This window comes from Amblyomma mixtum, chromosome 3 (assembly GCF_055824585.1).
Source record: "Amblyomma mixtum isolate Tamu chromosome 3, ASM5582458v1, whole genome shotgun sequence".
In the NCBI taxonomy this organism is placed as follows: Eukaryota; Metazoa; Arthropoda; class Arachnida; order Ixodida; family Ixodidae; genus Amblyomma; species Amblyomma mixtum.
Window position 1 is genome coordinate 374,172,706 of NC_143014.1, and position 19,937 is coordinate 374,192,642.

At 48.9% G+C, this 19,937-nt stretch overlaps 1 protein-coding gene and 1 long non-coding RNA gene across 2 annotated transcripts; one reads left to right on the forward strand and one right to left on the reverse strand.

The window, feature by feature from the left end:
• Positions 1–3,465: 3,465 nt before the first annotated feature.
• Positions 3,466–7,967, reverse strand: LOC149356800 (uncharacterized). The gene is made up of 2 exons (XM_089584333.1): positions 7,743–7,967; positions 3,466–4,534 (listed from the first exon to the last, which is right to left on the reverse strand). The coding sequence occupies exons 1-2, from the start codon at positions 7,800–7,802 to the stop codon at positions 4,178–4,180; spliced, it is 417 nt and encodes a 138-aa protein (XP_089440459.1). The 5' UTR covers positions 7,803–7,967; the 3' UTR covers positions 3,466–4,177.
• An 8,006-nt stretch (positions 7,968–15,973) lies between these two features.
• Positions 15,974–17,925, forward strand: LOC149356801 (uncharacterized). Its single transcript, XR_016289839.1, has 2 exons — positions 15,974–16,302; positions 17,546–17,925. It is a non-coding gene; the product is annotated as an uncharacterized LOC149356801 (long non-coding RNA).
• Positions 17,926–19,937: the final 2,012 nt, after the last annotated feature.

The following is a 19,937-nucleotide window of genomic DNA, read 5'->3' on the forward strand; positions in this document are numbered from 1 at the left end:
ACATGCAGATTCATCGCAACTTACATGCATGTAACGCAGTTGTATACCCCTGTCACACGGGCACTTTCGATGCTCATTGAACTCGATCTGCATCGAGATTTTCGAGCACGCTCGAAGCATCCGGTGCTACACGGGCATTTTCAATGCTCATCGAGAAGTTTTCCTCATGTGCGTTAGGTGGCGCCAAATGTTCCTCCAAAAGCCATAACATGGTGATGTCCGGCAACGCTGTGCAGTCGGGGCCAGCGGCAGCCAAATCCGCAGCCAGTCGCGATAGCGGTTGGCGCCAAAACCGAAAGCTTTGTTGTGGCAGCTCTGCGAATTATTATGAGTTCGGAAAGGAAGCGCGAGATTGCTCTCATGATAGTGGCGGCTGCTGACCTCGAAGTCGAGATTGAGGCGGCTAAAGCTAAGACAGACAGTGCAAAAAGGCAGCTGCTTTTTGCGAACGGGCTGTGTATTGCGGCTGCGGTTGCGTGCAATGGTGCAGTCCACCGGGAAAGGTGGATGTACAATCGCAACGAACGCTGGTTTGAGGACACACTTCCCCACCTCGGTGAGCGGTTCTTCAAGCAAAGCTTTCGCGTGACGCCTTCGACGTTCCGGTACATAGTCGAAGCTTGCCGGCCCCTGCTGCAGCGCGTCGATACGAATATGAGGCTGGCCATCTCTGTCGAGAAGCGCGTTGCAGTGGCGATGTACAAGCTGTGCTCGGCAGAAGATCGGTCTGTGGCCAATCTTTTCGGCGTAGGGCGATCAACTGTGAACACCATCTACCGGGAGTTTTGCGACACCGTAGTGTGCTTACTCGAGGACAAGTGGGTCAGCATGCCCTCTCCAGACGCAATGGGCGACCACTTAAGAGAGTTTAGTGCCGTTTGCGACTTCCCACAAGCGATGGGGGCACTCGACGGGTGCCATTTCCCCGTGTCGCCGCCGAAGGAAAGCGCATCGGACTACTACAACTACAAAGGCTGGTGAGTTATCTCATACTTGGCTTATGTAGAGCTTACATGCTGAAGCCATAAAGGCAGCATTGCAATAATACGAATTTGCTAATGCAAAAGTCTTCAGTTCATAACTCATTGTGCTTGTCCATGATTTATGAAGAATTCTTTTAATGTTGTTGTTTTTTTTTTCACAGGCACAGCATTGTGCTGCTCGCCTTGGTAGACCACCGGTATTGCTTCCGGTACGTGAACGTTGGCTCACCAGGACGCTGCCACGATGCGTACATCTACCAGCGCTCCCGGCTGGCCGAGTTCATCGATGGGCCAACATTTCAGTCGCCAGCTGTAATCATCAGTGGAACAGCTGTGCCTCCACTGATCCTCTGCGATCAAGCGTTTCCCCTTACAGCACACTTGATCAAACCCTTCAGCCACAGCGCCCACTTGGATGCCGACATGAAGAGATTCAACTACCACCTGTCAAAGGCCAGAAGGGTGGTGGAGAACGCGTTCGGCCGAATGAAGGCACGATTTAGGTTCTGCATGAAGAGGATGGAATGCAGCCTAGATACTGCTCCACTGGTGATTCGTGCCTGCTGCACGCTGAACAACATCTGCGAAGCGTTTGGCGACCACGTCATGCAAGACTGGACCTCTGATCGAGAAGTTACCGAGGCCCTGTATGAGCAGCCACAGAGAGTCACAGATGCTCAAACCACAACTGGTACTGCAGTACGACTTGCAATCCTAGAACACTACAAGCAGCGAGCACAGAACTGAGGTAAACAGTGCTATCCATTTACGATAACCGTGTTTTCAGGCTGGCTAGTTGGTGCAATGCATTTCCTTTAAGACACTGTGTGAAACGATAACAGAACACGCAGGAGACGCACACAAAATTTCAAAGTTTATACCTCTTTATAGGCTTGGCAGCTAGCACTTTACAAAACAATGCATACATTACATTCAATGCAACCAAAGCAAAAAGATGAAGGACAAGACAAAAAGACGCTGGCTAGCTTTATTTTGTCTTTTGTCTTTGTATGCTGGTCCTGTTGTCTCACTATGAATTACCAGCATGCCCACAATGCTTTGTTGCTATATAATATATCACAGGAGAAATATCACAAACTGCTGCGAAATATTGCTCAGGTACTGGAACAGGTGCAAAAAGCATAAAACAGCAAGAACGAAAAACAAAATAATAAACAGAATCGTAAGGAGTAACCTCACACGTCGCACTGCATGTGGTTAACATAGCCGTGATTATTGCAAATCACTCAGGTACTGCAAAAAGCTCAAGAAATACAAAACAATATATAAAATCGAAAGGAGTAACTTTAGATAATGTCATATTGCACATAGGTAACACAGCTTTGAGTATCGACCCGCCGTGGTGGCTCAGTGGTTAAGGCACTCGTCTACCGAGCCGGAGTACCCGGTTTCGAACCCAACTGTGGCAGCCATGATTCGATGGAGGTGGAACAAAAAGGCGCCCGTGTGCTGTGCGATGTCAGTGCAGGTTAAAGATCCCCAGGTGGTCAAAATTATTTACGGCACCTCTCTCTCTTTCTTCTTTCACTTATACCTTCCTCCCTTCCCTTACGTCACATCAGATGGTGTCATATTGCATATGATTAACGTTGCCTTCAATATCACAAATTGCTGTGCAACATCACACATGGACTGAAACAAGTGCAACAAATGCCAACAGCAAAAAAGAAAACAAAACAAGAGATAAAATCGGAAGGAGTCACATTAGATAATGTAATATTGCACATAGTTAACGCATTCTTGAGTACCACAAATCATTGCACAACATTGCTCTGCCGCTGGAACAAATGAAAAAAATGCTCACGGAAAAGAAGAGAGACAAAATCTGGAGTCACATCAGATGATGTCATATTGCCTGTGGTTAGCATTGCCTTAAATATCACAAATTGCTGTGCAACATCGCACAGGCACTAAAACAAGTGCAGCAAATGTACAACAGCAAGGTAGAAAAACAAGATCTATAAAATAATGTCATACTGCATATAGCCTTGAAAACGTCACATAGGATAAAAAAAGTGCACGGCGCGACTTGCTGAGATGAAAGCAGGGGTAAAATATCAAGAAAACCGACGAGTCTGAAAACCAGCACAAAAAGAAAACTGGTAGGCAAAGTAAAAATTGCCAAAATACAAACATACAATTCTGAAAAAATCAGAAAACCGTCAAAATTCGCTGAGAGAATGAATCTGGAGTCACATCAGATGATGTCATATTACGTGTGGTTAACATTGCCTTCAATATCACAAATTGCTGTGCAACATCGCACAGGCACTAAAACAAGTGCAACAAATGCACAACAGCAAGGTAGAAAAACAAAATCTATAAAACTGGAGTCATATCAAATAATGTCATACTGCACATAGCCTTGAAAACGTCACACAGGATAAAAAAGTGCACGGTGCGACTTGCCGAGATGAAAGCAGGGGTAAAACATCAAGAAAACCGATGAGTCTGAAAACTAGCACAAAAAGAAAACTGGTAGGCAAAGTAAAAATTGCCAAAATACAGACATACAATTCTGAAAAACTAAAAAAACCGTCAAAATTCGCTGAGAGAATGGCAAATAGATTAAAATGAAACCTAATGAGCTGTGTGGTACAGTTGCCAATAAAATACGTCTTAATTATGCATAAATACGCATGGAATGCATATGGCTAACCCTGTGCCCTTAACCCTTTCAGGTGCTTTGTACACAATTGTGTAAGTGGCAAACTTGCAGCTTTTTCTGGGAAACTGGAGCACTTAACAGTGATTTCATTATTTCAGTCAAATTGAGTACCCTTCTTGTTGCAAATAAGTTACTTTTTTGTTTTTGTACCTTGTAGCGAATGTAGTAAATAATATTTTACATAAGAGTGAGCTAGGTAGCACTTTGTCTGCCGTTTTTGTGCAGAAGATTTTGCCGTGAGTGAAAACATCGATTGTTTTTCCTCAATTTCGAGCATAATGTGAGTCTTCCAAACACAAAGTGATTCCACGATCCCTAGGGTGTTTACCTGACACACGAGAACATTTTGATGCTATTATTTCTAACAAATCTGACACTTTGTATGGAATTCTCCACATTGTTGTAAGAACTGACCTGTCATGTTCCTGAATATACTACTTAGGTGAAAAAATAATTGATTTCAGTGAAAACAAAAAATGGCACCTGAAAGGGTTAAAAAAAATCCTTATGTTGATTCAAAAAATTTTGTGACAGCATTAACCAATTTTTCTTGCAGGGTCAAGTGCCGCTGCCTCATTTCCATTTCCCTGGAGTGGCACGCCTCAAAACTTTCACGGAGCATCCTCTGCTCCGTGAGCAGAGCTTGCCGAAAGTCATGGGAAGCAGTGCGCATCCTTTTTCTGGGCTGCTGCTCGCGGATGCCTGCCTGCCCCTCAGCTCCTCCTTCTTCAGTGGTCACAGATTCGGCTGCAACACGTTCGACCTGGCTGTCGTCCGCATTCAAGAGCTCTTGAGACGCCTGTGCTGGGTCGGCATCCTCAGCGCCACTGTTGTCGGTGCCCACCACCATGTCCGCAATGATCTGCATCGTATAGAACAGAGAAGCAACAATTTATTATGTTTGCCTGTTAATGTTTTTGCTCCATAGAGAGGTGAGAAGTGTGGGATCATTTCTGCGTGTGTGAAACAAGGATGTCTCTAGTGACTAGGTGTGTATTGAAGCAGAGATATTGTCATGTGTACTTATCGATGGCCACGCCACGACGGCCCTTGTCGACATCGGCGCCGACTACTTCGTTGTAAGTGGGGAGCTGTCCCGCCGCCTTCGCAAAATACTCACGCCGGAGGCCACCTTGTCACCTCGGCAGGCCGCTGCACTTCTCTTGTTGAGATTAACGGTCTCACGTGCCCTGTAACCTTTGTCGTCTTGCAGCGCTGCTCGAGAGATATTACTCTCAGTATGGATTTTCTGACCGAGTTCGGCGCTGTTATCAACCTCGCCGACTGTCGCCTCACCCTTTGTCAACCTTTCCTTGACACGCCGAGCTCCGAGGCGCGCATCTTAGCGGACCACGTGACTTTGCTGCCTGACTCAAGCGTGTTCCTGCTGGTCGAGTCCGCACCGGTTGCCCCTGGCGAAGTTCTTCTTGAGGGTAATGTGCAGCTGCTTCTTGACAGGGGTTTTGGTGTTGCTAAAGGTGTCACACGGCTTCACTCTGGCTGCACCGAAGTCCTCGTCACCAACTTTTGCAGCACACCGCTGCACCTCACGAAGGGCACAGTAATCGGCCTCATCGAGTGCCTCAACGCCCCTGTCGACGCTGAAACCCTGTCTGCGGCTCCTTCCTGTCCGCTCCCTCCCAAGCACTCTGCGCTGCCTTTAGGTGTCAGCATTGCACCACAACTCTCTGCTCAGGAGAGAGACGAGCTCATTGCTCTGCTGGGTGAGTTCCACGACTGCTTTTCTATGTCACCAGGGGTTCGCCATACGCCAATAGCAAAGCACAGAATAATTACCAACGACGCTGTCCATCCTGTTCGTCAGTCACCTTATCGGGTTTCGTTAAAAGAATGCGAAACCATACAACATCAAGTGCGCGAAATGTTGGCTGATGACACTATCCAACCATCTCACAGCCTGTGGGCTGCTCCGGTGGTGCTGGTGAAGGAAAAAGATGGCACCCTTCGCTTCTGTGTTGACTACCAGCGCCTCTACAGAGTCACGAAGAAGGACGTACATCCACCTTTACGCATCGATGACGCTCTTGATCGCCTGCGCCATGCCTGTTACTTTACATCCATTGACCTTAAAAGCGGGTATTGGCAGATAGAAGTGGATGAGCGGGACAGAGAGAAGACTGCTTTCGTCACCCCGGATGGACTCTGTACAGCTCCAGCGACCTGCCAGCACATTATGGACACCGTGCTCACCGGCCTCAAGTGACAAACATGCCTTGTCTACCTTGATGATGTAGTCATTTTTTCAAGCACGTTTCATGCACATCTGGTTCGCCTAAAAGCGGTCCTGCAGGCTATCAGAAACGCCGGCCTCACCCTCAAGCCAACGAAGCGCCAGTTTGCCTATGACGAACTGAAGTTTCTGGGTCACGTCGTCAGTCATGAGGGCGTCCGTCCTGATCCCGATAAAACAGTGGCCGTCGCTTCCTTCCCGACGCCGTTGGACAAGGACGCTGTGCGGAGATTTCTGGGCCTCTGCGCTTACTAGACACTTTGTCCCAGCTTTTCGGATATCGCCGCAGCGTTTACTCGTCTCACGAAAGAGTCCGTCCACTTCCAGTGGTCTGATGAAGAGCAGATTGCATTTGACCATCTAAAACGGCGCCAGCAGGCTTCCCCTGTACTAGGCCATTTTGATCAGAACGCCGCGACTGAGGTACACACTGACGCTAGTAACAGAGGCCTCGGGGCCGTCTTGATCCAGCATCAGAACAGCTCAGAGTGTGTCATCGCATACGCCAGTCACCTGGTGCATGGCAGGGAAGTCACTACCATGCTCGACACTATGCTGCCCCACCAGCCAGACGTCTACACTCACGCCGATGCTCAACTTGTTGCCCAACATGCGGAAGAAGCCCGACAGCTGGCCCGCCTTCGCATCCAAGCCTGCCAGCGAGTCGGTGCTCGCCAATACAACCAAGGCCATCGTGATGTTAAATTCAATCCTGGTGATTGTGTGTGAGTGTGGACTCCAATTCGACGCCGTGTCCTTAGCAAGAAGCTGCTGAAAAGATACTTTGGCCCGTACGAGGTGATTCGCCGTATAGGCGAGTTAAATTACGAAGTGCTGCCGATCGTAACGCGGGTGCCCCGCCGCCCTCCTGCCTCCGAAGTTGTTCACGTCGCTCGCCTCAAAGAGTATTGTGACCGCTCGGAGCACGTGGCCCAACTCTTCGCGCTTTATGCATACTTTTCAGCCTTGATTTTGCCTCTCTGCGCATCGGGTCGATGCGTCTTTCGGGAGTGGAGCAGTGTCATGTGTGTTAATTGTGATTTCCCACTTAACGTCATCCTCAACTAGCGGCAAAGAGGAAGATTGACGGCAAAGAGGAAGAGGCTCGGTGGGAATCGCTTGTGAGCTCGGCTGTGACCCCTTGGACTGTCTCTGGCGCCTGCTCTCCTGTGGTCCTGGTCCTCCTGTGTCCCCACGACCTGCTTCGTTTGGACGACCCGTGACAATATTAGACAGATTTTGTTTCTGGCACACTTATATTCTTTTGCCATCTAGTGGAGAGAAGTTTCAGGCTTCAGAGACGTTTCAGAGAAGTAATCAGGCTTTCGAAATACATTGGCAATGTTTCTTCCAAGTACATGTTTTCTTTACTTACTGCCTCGGCAAATGCCTTCAGGGGCCATCTGTGGCAGATTCTGTTGACATCATGACCACACTTGAAACGTAAGGTGGTTGATACTTTGTAGCGCTAAAAGACAGGATGACAGCACTAACAAATATGATGCGGAGAGGATGGAACTAGAGATAAACATCACTATGGTTCAAATGCAACCCAGCACATGCTGTGTGCTATGCAACGTGCAGCAGTTCTAAAAGACAGACTACTAATGTCAGGCTGTTTGCATTTTGTATGTGATGTCACCTTGGCATTTTTATTTAGCATTAGAGTGTGGCACATATTTCATGACCACAAGATCATAGCTACTCCAATAAAGGCCATTTTCCAAAGTTCACGGTGATGTATATGAAAAGGTGACAAAGCGATAGAGCACCACTTTTTTGGCAAGTGCCTTGCCAATCTTGAATTTGATCTACATACCTCCTCTACAGTGGCTCCGGCAGCACAGCGGGTTTCCTGAATGAGCGAGGGGTCGTTCATGGGTAACGACCCCAAGAATTCGTGAATCCGGCTGTAATGGGGCCATTGGATGGCGCCCGATCCTGTTGTAGTCCCGTTTTTGTTGATGTCCCTAAAAAGGATGGAAAGCCGCGCAAATTTACACAACTGCTTAATGGCAGCGCAATGTGCATTTAAAATCGACAAGAGAAGCCGTCAATAGTTCTATAGTAAACAGAAACAAGCCTGCCAGATTTTACATTCAGACGCCAGCCAAAATGAATGGAGACTTGCAATGACATCTCGTGAAGCGTGAATTCGAAGCAACGAAACAGAACAGGCGCAGGTGAAAAAGGCAAGGCCTGCGTGCTAGAAGGCCGTCTAAAAATGCTGCGTCGTTAACATGCACAGGCCCGCTAATAAGCGCTTCGTAGCAAACGTCAGTTTACTTACCGGTACATTTGCGTTAAATTTCTAATCTTGTGCCGCACCTCTGCTGCCGTTCTATGAAAGCCAAGGGCCCGCAACGCCTCCGCGATTTCCGCGTAGATTGCGGCGTTCCTCTTCTGGCGCCGCAAATCGTCGAGGCGGTCCTGCCAGCAGTCTATAAGAGCGGCTGTCTCGCGCTCGCTCCAGAGTTTGCGCGCCGACGAGCTGGAGGACGCCATCTTTGTTTACACTGACGAGCCGACGAGAGACTGCGAAGCGTGTAGCGTGGTGCCGAGATTATTTATAAATATGTTTTCATATAAGCAGGCATAGTGCTTGAAAATGTTCTGTCTTGCATTTTAATCAATTACAACAACAACAGTTGTAGTTTTGTTTTGTTAACTAGTGTTTATTTTTATAGCTTCGTGAGAGCGAGAGTGCTTTCGATCGTGCTTGGAACCTCAAGCACTCTTGAGGGGCCGGCATCGAGTCAAGCAGGATCGAGCTCGATTGCGCTTGAAAGTGGCCGTGTGACAACCCTCGATCTGCATTGAGTTCGATGAGCATTGACTCAATGAGGATCGAAAGTGCCCGTGTGACAGGGGTAAAAGACGCTTTGCTTAGGCTGTTTTTATTATAAATAGCTCTCCAACTAAACTAAACACTCATGCACATGTTTTTATGCCTTTAAAGCTGCGTTTAAGAAAAATTCCACAGATTTTTGTGTACGACTTGCAATCACCGTCATCTCCTCTTACTGTAAGTATGTGCCACAAAGACTACGGAGCGTAAGATTGGCCCGTGTTTTTTGAACCACGTCTTCTCACGCATCCAGGTCTATTCCAATATTACTCTGAGTATGACTGGCACAAACTTCCGCAATGGGCAAGGTTAAGGCGCGGATCCCCTCAACGGTTACCCGTCCGCCCACGATACGGAGCTTGAGACAGATTAATTTCATTAGGCCGGTTGACGTGTGAGTCGTGTGGATCGCCTGCTGCCTTAGCTTGCTTGGAGGTTGCCCAATTAGCGACGGAGCGAACGTCGCCGCACCGCCTCGTCGCGTCGGTGTCTTTTTCGCGCACATGAACAGGACTCTTAACTTCGAGCAAATATGCGGGAGGGTATAGGCAGCGATCGTATATACACAGGCAAAAATAATAAAAAAGCAAGGGATGGCATCTAAAGGCTCAGGAAAAATTCAAGACAGGAAAAGTGTTCTCAGCCCGGTGTCACGGAAGCCAACGGGGTTCACGGCGAGACACTTAGCAGGATCACGAAGGAATGACGGCAGAGGGTCGGTTCGGCGGCAGGCAATGAGAGGCTGAACTTCCCCAAAGCGCTGTGCCTTCTCAAAACGGAGCAGGCCTATTTATCTACTTCGGCGGGGTTGTGCGGCGCTGCCGTCAAGGCCACGAGCCTCCGGATCAGTGCTCCAAGGAGCCCGTCGGATCATGTCTGAAAGTCGGTGTCACCCACCTGTACTTTCCGGGAATTAGGAGGGCGTTATGGCAATGACCAAGAATTTGAATTAGAAAGGGCCTCACGAAGTCTGCTTTGTCTCCCCACTGTCTTTTGATCAGCCCTAAAGTCCCAAACTGCTCATTTTTTTTTCTCATCCACAGAATGTGTGGCTCCGCGACAGTGGTCTAGAAACCCGCGCGTGCCACACAAGCAGCGGCCACACTTCAGCCTGTGGGCTCTCATCCGTGTGGCTGTCGGTTGCAGAGCTCTCCCAGCGCCTCGGCTTCTCACTCCGACGCTACGACATTGCACTCGGATAGCTCGACTCCGGTGACGACCGCTCTCCTCGCAAGCGAGGTCAAGGGTTGCCGAGGGTGTAAGGGCGCAGCTTTATCACTTCCGGCTCAGGCTTCAGCCACCCTCCCAGTGACCGCTAAGGTGATTTCATAATGAACGGTTCTGAGCTGAATTCATTCGGAAAGATGTCTAAAAGTCTAAAACCTGTCCAAAAATGTCCGAACTGTGTGGTTTCTACGCATCTTTCAGCCATGGAACTTGTTGCATATAGTCAGTGTCCTGGCTTATCGATAGACGCACACCGCCATACAAAAGCAACGTAGCAGGTGGGAATCTTTGACTTGCGCTTTCCAGTATAGCCACTGTTCACCTTTTTGTGTGTCTGTGGCAGCACTGCGGCAAATTTTTCTTGCCTCAAAGGTCACTGAGCTTCCATCCCCCGCGAGTTCATTGCGGTGCTGGTTAGTTTTGGGAAACAGCACGGCGCAGCCATTGGCCGCTTTCCTATCTGAGTTGCGTTAGTGCCACCCGGCTTCTACTGCGAATTTCTTTTGCCAGAAAATTAGCAACTGCATGTGACGCTTTCGTGACAACTCTCGCCTATTTCTGACGTCTGAAAGAAGTGCAGGATGGTGCTGCACTCCTAATCGCATACAGCGACGGCACGCACGAGGCCATAAGATCGATTGTGCACTCTTGAGTTGATTCGCAATGAAGATAATTCTTTGAAAACATCCGCGGTGTTGGTCCACCGCAAATGCTGGGGTAGCGGGGAGCCAACTCTACTCACCTTTCTGCTGCCCGAATCCGTGGCGATCTGCGCGTTCATTTCCCGCTCGGGGCCTAACACCGAAAGAACGCATCCCAACTGTCACTCGGAGTGACCCAACGGGGAGGCGAGGTCGAAGAGCGAAGAACGCAAGGGAGGGTGATTTACCGTGTTTCTTCGAAAGAGCTTCTCTTGAAAAGGAGGACAAGCAGCGCGGCCGCTTGCAATCCGCTCGCGGATACCCCAAGGGAGGCCTCTCAAACGAGCAAACGGCAGCAGCGGGCGCGCACTCAGATCGCTCAAGAATCTCAGTCACCTCATCGCCCTCTTCTTAAATGCCCTCGTCGCTCTGAAAGCGGGTCTACGTTCACTACACACAGCACAAAACTGCTTGCGCTAGCGTCAATGAGCTACCAGCCTTTCGCCATGTCTCCAACCCTTAAACACCCCCTCACAACAAGATTACTGAGAATTCCAACAACAAAACGTCACAGATACGACGCAATACGTGCACAAAAGCATTTGCGCCATACAAAGTTACAAATGCGGTCACTCGAACATCACATAATCAACGCACTCTGTATATATCAATCATAGCTATACATCTTTACATAAGTTGCAATCTGGCATATGCATACATGCGTCCGTGCTGTCGCAGTGTATCGGAACGCGCACGACGGGGCGCCGGAAAACGTTCTGATACAATTGGCCGCCGGAGCCGCGATATCTCTCACTGAATCGGTCGGTGCTGTCGAGCTGCGGCCGCGTGCACCGGAAGTAGCTCACCCAGCCGTCGTCGCGCTGCGATGGCGAGCTCGCCAGGCTCGTGAGAAGATGGTCTCGCAGCAGTGCTACGGTGCGGACAGGTTGCCTCTGAAGTTCCGCTAATGCGGCTCCTCGGGCTCGCGCATACGCACTCAAGGAACCGGGAAGCGGCGACATGCGTCCCAAAACGAAAGCATAAACATGCCAAGTCCATGGCCCTTGTCCACTGCAATGCTCCTGACGAGGAATACATCCACTGAACAAGAAAAAGTATTTACAAACAAACACAATTCTCCCACCACAGCAGGCGCGCGCCCGACGACGCTACAATATTCCGGGGTAAGTAGGATTGCAAGCAACGTGGACACTGACTTCCAGCGTATCCCTGCGAGCCCACACACACATTCCGAAACGTCGCAAGGCCGATTCACACGACGGTCCGTTCGCCCGCGGCCCGCGCTTCACGTAATCACGCGTTACCACATGCGAGAAGCGCGCTGTCGGCCCGCGGACTGGTCAAGCAAGGAAGCTCAGGTGCCTCTCCCCTCGCGGGACTTCGCGGTGGCCCGCGAAGATGCGTGCGCTAGCTCTGGCAACTGGGCTAGCAAGAGGGCCTAGGCCATTGAGGAATTGGACAAAGGGCCGCACCCGCTCCGCAGGACTTCTTGTGCAGTTCAATACAGTTTCTTTCATTCATTCGCATGGTCATGGGTCGGGAGGAAAAACCAGTTCGACCAGCGTTGCTAAACACTTTAAAATAATCTGGCAACTCTGATACACCCCACGCGTCGTCTTCTCTGTTGGTCCATCGCATCCGCTTGATTTCATCGGATCGCAGGCCAGTTTTTAGTGGCGTATGAACACGTGATGCGCGGGCCGCGGGCGAACGGACCATCGTGTGAATTGGCCTTAAAGGTTTTTCAAGAATACAGACCGCGGACCTGTTTTGGTCCGCGGAATAGCGGTCACGTGGGCTCTAGCTTCCGGTCTACGAGGCCCGCACATGTTCCGTGGTCCGAATCGTGCCTGAAATGCGAGGAAATGTTTTCTGGCGGCGGACCACGGACTTTTTAGCCTACTCGCACTCTTCAAGTTTGGAAACTACGTCACACTGGTCTTTTCAGGCAGTCGAATCACCACTGCTATCATTCTGTGGGCCAAGGCGACACCAGCGATAGTAGTCTTGCGTGCACAGTGAACATGTCAACGTGGTCGGACGACGCTACGTCACTCTTCAGCTTAAAGGGACACTGAGGAGAGCACTGTTAATATTTTTTTTATAGTAAAATCCGATAGTTCGGCATGTCATGGCTTTGTTGCCACTTGGCCGGCAGCGAAAGATGCATTTATTTCTAAGAAATTTGGATTCGAAGTTGAAAAGTTTTTCCCGCTGGTCTGATTCAAATTTGGGATTCTCCTATGACGACACAGGACTAAGTGACGTGAAACATGACGTGTGCATGACGTACCTCAGACTCCGTGATTTCTGGCGGCCAGCAGTGCGGCCTAGCAGCAGCCGAAAAGAAAGCTACCGCCGGCCGCACGTTGAAGGCATCTATCGGCTGTTGCGGCCGTCGCTACAGTCGCTTCGATTACGTTTGCACTGGCGTTTTGCCAGCGTTACGATGGATCTCGTTCTCGAAGTCGTCAACGAAGTTCTCGCAAATAGACACCTTTAGCATACCGTGTACCTTGTTACCGCTAGCGGAATACCAGGAGCCCGCCTACCGCCGGAAAACAGGCGCTGATTGGTCCCGATGCTTCAGGAGCGCGCGTAGCTGCCGGGCACGTGGCGCCATCTGGCGACGTCAAGGAGATTTGCGCATGCATTGGCTGCGCCTCAGGGATTTGTGGCTTCTCGGGTCCTAGAGTTATGGTTCAAGCAACACTGTTTTGTCCTATGACGTCATCACGCTTGTACTTGCGAGTTTGGCCTGTGGCGGCGATACCTGTATTTTGGTTCTTGCTCTTTTCTACGTTACAAGAGCTTTGTTGTCAGTATGAGTGGCGTTTTTGTAATCAGGAGCTGGTATTCTGTCGATACAAGCCAACTTCAATTTCTCCTCAGTGTCCCTTTAAGTACAGCTTTATGGTGCGTTTGCACTTCAGCACGAAGGCGAGCGAAATCCGCCGCCGCCGAAATGATGCGTCGTACGCACTTCTTGGTTGCCACTTGGACGCTAGCGGCGTACACAGATATGGTTAGAAAATAAGAAAAATGGACGCTGCCGACGTACCGCTAAACGCAGGTATTTTGCGGGACGTTACACCATTTCTCATTTTTTCCCACCATTACATCAGCGCATGCAAACACAGCGGCAGCGTCAGCCTAGTGGCGCCATATGGTTGTTAGGACAGGAACCATTTCTGTCAACAAACCTACGCTCCTTTTAAGTCTAGAAGCGGCAGAATCGTCACTCTACATAAAAATAAAAAATAAAGCAAAATTTTCACTTACAAGTTTTCTTACAGGCGAGGTGAGACAAAGCGGAAGACCGGTGCCCCATTTATGGCCAGTGAACGCAATGAAAAAGGCACTGACAGCGAGGAGTTGAGTCCGAAGCGAGCGGTCCTTCTTCGAAGCGTGCCGCTATGTTTGCCGCCGTGGGAATGCAACTTCCCCCTCGGCGGAAATCGGTCCCGGACCGATCGGCCTTTCCGCTGGGTATTTAGGCGGAATCTCTGCCGCGGCGGCGCATTCGGCTTGACCTCGCCGCAGAATGCCGAAGAACGAACGCGGATCACAGAGCTTTTCACTTGGCCCTCCAGGAGGGCAGGAGAAGGAGCAGGAGTGCACCGGTCCAGGCACGGAGGAAAAAAAAAGCCCTTCACCACCACAGCAAGAGCCCCTCCCGGGTCTTCCAAGGGAAAGGGACCTTGCACATGACCCTTCGCGCCACAATGAGACGAAGAAAGTCCGCTTCTCAAGTGAACCGAAATACGTTTCGTTATCCACATTACTGCACTGTACATACGCGAGAGAACAGCGCACTTCAGAACTCAGTTATACAGACGGGAAACATTTAACGCGGAAATACACTTTTAAACATTCATAGCGCTGTACTGAAACGTAACATGCATATATCTGCTCACATATCGGGCTGAAGGCACAGCGAAATAGCTCGCACAGGGAACGCCGCGGAACGGGCTCGCCAAGGCGAAGGCTGGTAACCCAGATGAAAAAAATCTAGCTGGTTTCAATTGGTTCTAACTGGTTTCAGCTGGGATCAGTTGGTCCCAGCTGGGACCAACTGGCCAGCAGTTGGTGCCAACTGGCCTGGAGTTGGGACCAACTGGCCTGCAGTTGGGACCAATTGGCCTGCAGTTGGGACCAATTGGCCTGCAGTTGGGACCAGCTGGCCAGCAGTTGGGGCCAACTGGCCGGCAGTTGGGGCCAACTGACCGGCAGTTGGGGCCAACTGACCTGCAGTTGGGGCCAACTAGCCTGCAGTTGGGGCCAACTAGCCTGCAGTTGGGGCCAACTGGCCCCAACTCAAATCCGCATAACTGCATTTTGATTGAAATTAAAAACGTGTTTGTCCTGACTATTACCTCAATCCTGTTATTGATCACCTGTGTTTAAAGACACTTTTCAGATCTTGCAATAGAGCATCAAAAAGCAGGCAGAAATTATGCACACTGGACATGCAACAATTCACATCTGAAAGGAAAAACTGTAAACCAAGATTTATTTCAAAATTTACACAGCAGACTTTATCATTAGTGAAAGTTTGATTTTATAGCATATATGCAAACAAAGAGCATATATTCACTGCAAGACAGCATACAGTAACAGGCAGTAAAAAATCATCTCGACTCTAGACAGCAACATTGCCTTGAAAGTCTAGATGTGGCCACTTCGTCAATGACATGAAAAAAGTGCGCACCTTATTAAACAATTGTCCCCGTTGCATTTCATTTTTATCAGAAATGATGAGGATAGGCCCAGCATCAATCTTCACGTCAGAAATCTTGAGTACCCCACACACTTCATGATCGGCTCGGTGTGGAGTCGAGGTATCGTTTATGAGGCCGCATTATGCTGTTTCGATAACGCGACTAGGAGATCAGAACAGATTGCAAAACATACATCAAAACATGCATCAAAACAATCAAAATAAACCATGCACGGAGCACACTTCAACGCGCGGCCATTCGGATTCGGATATGTGGCTTTCCCTTTGTATCGGGCGGTCCTTACAGAGAAAAACCACCTAAAGTGTCCTAGCCTATTTTGGAGTCTTCCTCGTCTTCATGGAGATTTCTCTCCACAATGTCAAACGACGTTTGGTTGTTTTCACCGCCAATGCTGATGTTGATGTTGATGCGGCTGTGGATTTCGCCGATGTCTCCCCAAAAAGTACAATTTCTAAGCATATTCTAACAAGTATCTTTATACGGTTGCTGCAAAACCTCGCGACAAATACGAAAAGTACTTATATTTTTTTTTGCGCATTTGGTGCGACATCTCGCATTTTGTCTGGCATCGTTCAACCGCGTTGAAACTTGAACATAACCAGCGGTAGCCATCGCCATCGCTGTCACTGGCCGCACTGGCTGTCGTCGGGTCTAGTGATATCCCTAATATATTCTGAGCTGTAGGTATGTTTTAGATTATTTGCCCCATGTTTGCCTTAATAAGATTCCTCGCGGATATCGACAAGAAGCCGCACGTGGTGCCAGCGTCCGATATTGAAGACTTTTGCCCGACGACAACAGAGGATTTCGGCAAGTCTGTCTACTCGGTCTTCTTGACAGACAAAGAAGGGGACGGAGAAGACACCGGCTACTACGTCGCGCAGGTCCTCTTACTAGCCGGTAAGTTTTAACCCTGTGTCAAGACCCGGCACTCTGACAGTTACTTGGCGTTCGGTTACTGATTCTAAAATCGCGAATCCCGCCTGCGGCGGCATTTCTTTTAAGAAATGCAAAAACGCCTGTGTACTGTGCGATGTCAGTGCACGCTCAACTATGCAAGGTAGTGTAAATCAGTCCGAGCTCTCCACTATAGCGTCCCCCATAGCCCACGTTTGGAATGTAAACACCACGTACTGTACACACTATGTGACGTGTCTATCGTACTGGCATAGACAGAATCAGACATTCAGCGCGCTTTGGCGTTCGAGTAATTGCCTGAGCGGATTGTTATTTTAGTGAAGCGCAGCAACCAGCACCAGCAAGAACTTAATTCGCGCTGCGCTAGGGTGTCAAACACGTGTAGCGCTGGTTCGACCAAGCCAAAGCATGCTTAATGGTATTAATTCCTTTACCTACTAGAGAACTGAAATTAAGGGCATATTGCGATCGGAATAGAAAAATACGTGTAGGCTGCAAAAACACGGACATGAAAGTGGATTACGTGGGCCAAGCAAATATGAAGCAAAATACCTGGTCTGTTTTATTTAGGTTGGCTTGTTTTCGTTGCTGCTTCCCGTGGCGTGAGATTAGAACTAGTGCAGATGTGTGTGCACACTAGTTAGCTTAATTTTGGTGCATCCCGCCAGCCGAACTGCCGTGGCTGCTTCTGTTAGCGTTTTTGGTAGGTCATAATATATTTCATCTGTTTCAATTATCTGCATAATTGTGAATGGCCTCAGAAAGGGTCAGTGCTGATCTTGAGCTAAATTTTCAACCATTTTAAGTGTTAACTGTCTGCTGAGCAGTGCACTAGTCGGGCAATGTATGACTGTGATTGTTCACTACTTCAATAAGCATGGCTGTTTATTTTGAATTATTTGGCCCTTTTACCACGCATGCTGTATCGTACATTGATAGCCATAAGAGATTAAATATCCTTGCATATAGTATTTTTTAATGTTCTACAATCTCATTTTCCCTTTCCTCTGTAAAATTTCACACAGCAGGCGATTCAATTGTATTTGTAACTCGCGGTTGCATTTGTGCCTTGTGTGACAATTTTTATGGAATGTATGGCTGGAATTTTGCATTTTCTCATGTTGCTGCCCTTCCCAACTATTTAGTTTGGGAAGGCATACGCCAGCAAGACTGCTGCATAATGTGCACGTTGACTTTAAAGTTTGTTTTTTTCTTTAATTTTTAGATACAGTCTGGCTGTGGGGCTCCCAAAAAGGCGTGGATGTGGAAGGGACTCTGGCCATCATCCCGGGACTCCTGACCGAGAAGATTTAGGATGTGAAAAAACCTCTCCTCAGGAAGCTTGGAAGCACCTAAGTGCATGCTAATAAATAGTTTTGACACTTTTCATGCTGTGGGCAGTGTGTGCTGACTGGAGGGTCACTGCCTGCCTTTTGAGCGGCTTTTGACCAGCCTCGGTGCACTGTGGCAAAAACAGCACCAGTAGTAACCATAACCAGCTGGCAACTGGTCCCAGTTGGGACCAGTTTGCAATGGGTCCCAGCTGTTGGGACCAGTTGAACTGGGTTATGGAGTAATTCCCAATTGGGACCAACTGGCAGTGGGTCCCAACTGGGCAGCTGGGACCCATTGTCAGCTGGTCCCAGCTGGGAATTATTCCATAACACAGTTGAACTGGTCCCAGCTGGCACCAGCTAGGACCAGTTGTAATTTTTTCATCTGGGAAAGTTGGGCTCAGCTCTCAACCAAAAGTGTCCGATATCAAGCGTGGGGCAAAACATAAAGGTGGATGTCGTCTGAGGAGGCGCCGAAGAGACAACTGAAAGCGGTCATTTGCTTCGGTAGTGCCCGCTTGCCAAAAGTGGAATCAATGGATCTCAACATCACCTATCTCGCTCACAACAGTAAGCGATCAAGTCTGCAAGCCGACTTCTAAGCCGACTTCTCCGTGCGCTACAGAGGGCACTAACATGCCAAAAGAAAAACTGCGAGTAAAAAGGAACCCTGCGGATTGGCTCTCAACACCTCGACAGCGAGCGCGAGTGCCTGCTTGCGGTCAGTCTGCCCTACTGATCGTCGTCCATAGCCGTAAATCGTGAAGAAACTTAGTTAATTTAGAAAAAGATGCTGCGATGCCGTTGGGTAGACTCGATATTCCAGCATGAGCAGTCATGACCCACCAAGGCAAGCCCCGGGGACGCCAGTTCCGTCTGGTTTCGGACCCCCCTCGGCGCGTGCTGGAATACAAGCTGGTGTTACGGCTGCAGGTCTCTCTCAAGGCACAGAATTCCTCTGTCTCGTGCGCGCGTTGCAATACCAGCGACGCTTCGACGCATTATCTCCTGAAACGCGAAAGGGGTCCCAGCGCTTGGCCCTGAAAAGCCCTTCCGTCTGGAAGTAATCCTAGCTGCTCTCAAGGAGTTTGACCAGTTTTGCACCCCTTGTACGCCGTCGTATACCAAGGCCAGGGTGTCGAACCGGAACCGAACCTGAACCCGAAACCGGAACCGAACCCCAATTTTTGCCCGGAACTGGAACCGAACCGAACCCAATTTTTTTTCGCCATCTTGGAACTGAACCCGAACCGGAACGATTCAAAGGAACCGTTCCGAACCGGTTCGGAACTCGGTTCAGCCGCCCATTTTGTGCAACACGGCATACTTTTTTTTTTCAGAACAAATGGCATATGCCAGGGCTTAGATTTACTCAGCGAAAGCTGTCGGCGCTATAGAGTGCGAAATTGGCATCCAGTGGAAATGGCATCCAGGTCAACAACAAAACTGAAAGAAGTCTCGTGTCTAGGAAGAAAGCTAATTGGCGTTTCTGCAATGTGCTTTTGGTAATTCTAAAGTATTTTAAATTAGATTTACGCGAAATGTTGTATTTTATAGTATCCCCCTTTCACGTGCTTACGTACAGCTTTACTCGAATTGTTAGCACTGCTTTAACTCGTAAAGCACTGAGTGAGAATTGTTTCCTTTTCTTTGTGTCGAGTACCATAAATATGTGAATCATAGGCGCAATGACCCAATCACGTTGTGCAACGTTTACTTTCTGAAGTATTCCTTGTCTCAGATAGCAGATAATAAATAAGACACCTCACGATGGCTCAGTGGCTGTGGTGCTCGGCTGCTAATGCCAAGGTCGCGGGTTTGATACCGGTGGCGAGGTCGCATTTTGATAGCGACGAAATGCAAAAATGCGTGTGTGCTGTGCGATGTGAGTGCATTCTGAAGAACCTTAGCTGGTCTACGCTAATCTGGAGTTCTCCACTACAGCGTTCCTGATAGACTCCGCGCCGCTTTGACGTGTTAGAACACACATAATACTATTATTACTAAACAAAGAAATATACATATGTGTTTTCTTTTTAAAGAATCTGAACATTATTTGTTGCACTTGACGGAAATAAACAATGAAGGGCGGGCATGTAGCAGCGGTACGATACTTAGAAAAAAAAAATGGTTTGGTTTGGTTTATGGGGTTTAACGTCCCAAAGCGACTAAGGCTATGAGAGACGCCGTAGTGGAGGGCTCCGGAAATTTCGACCACCTGGGGTTCTTTAACGTGCACTGACATCGCACAGTACACGGGCCTCTAGAATTTCTCCTCCAAAG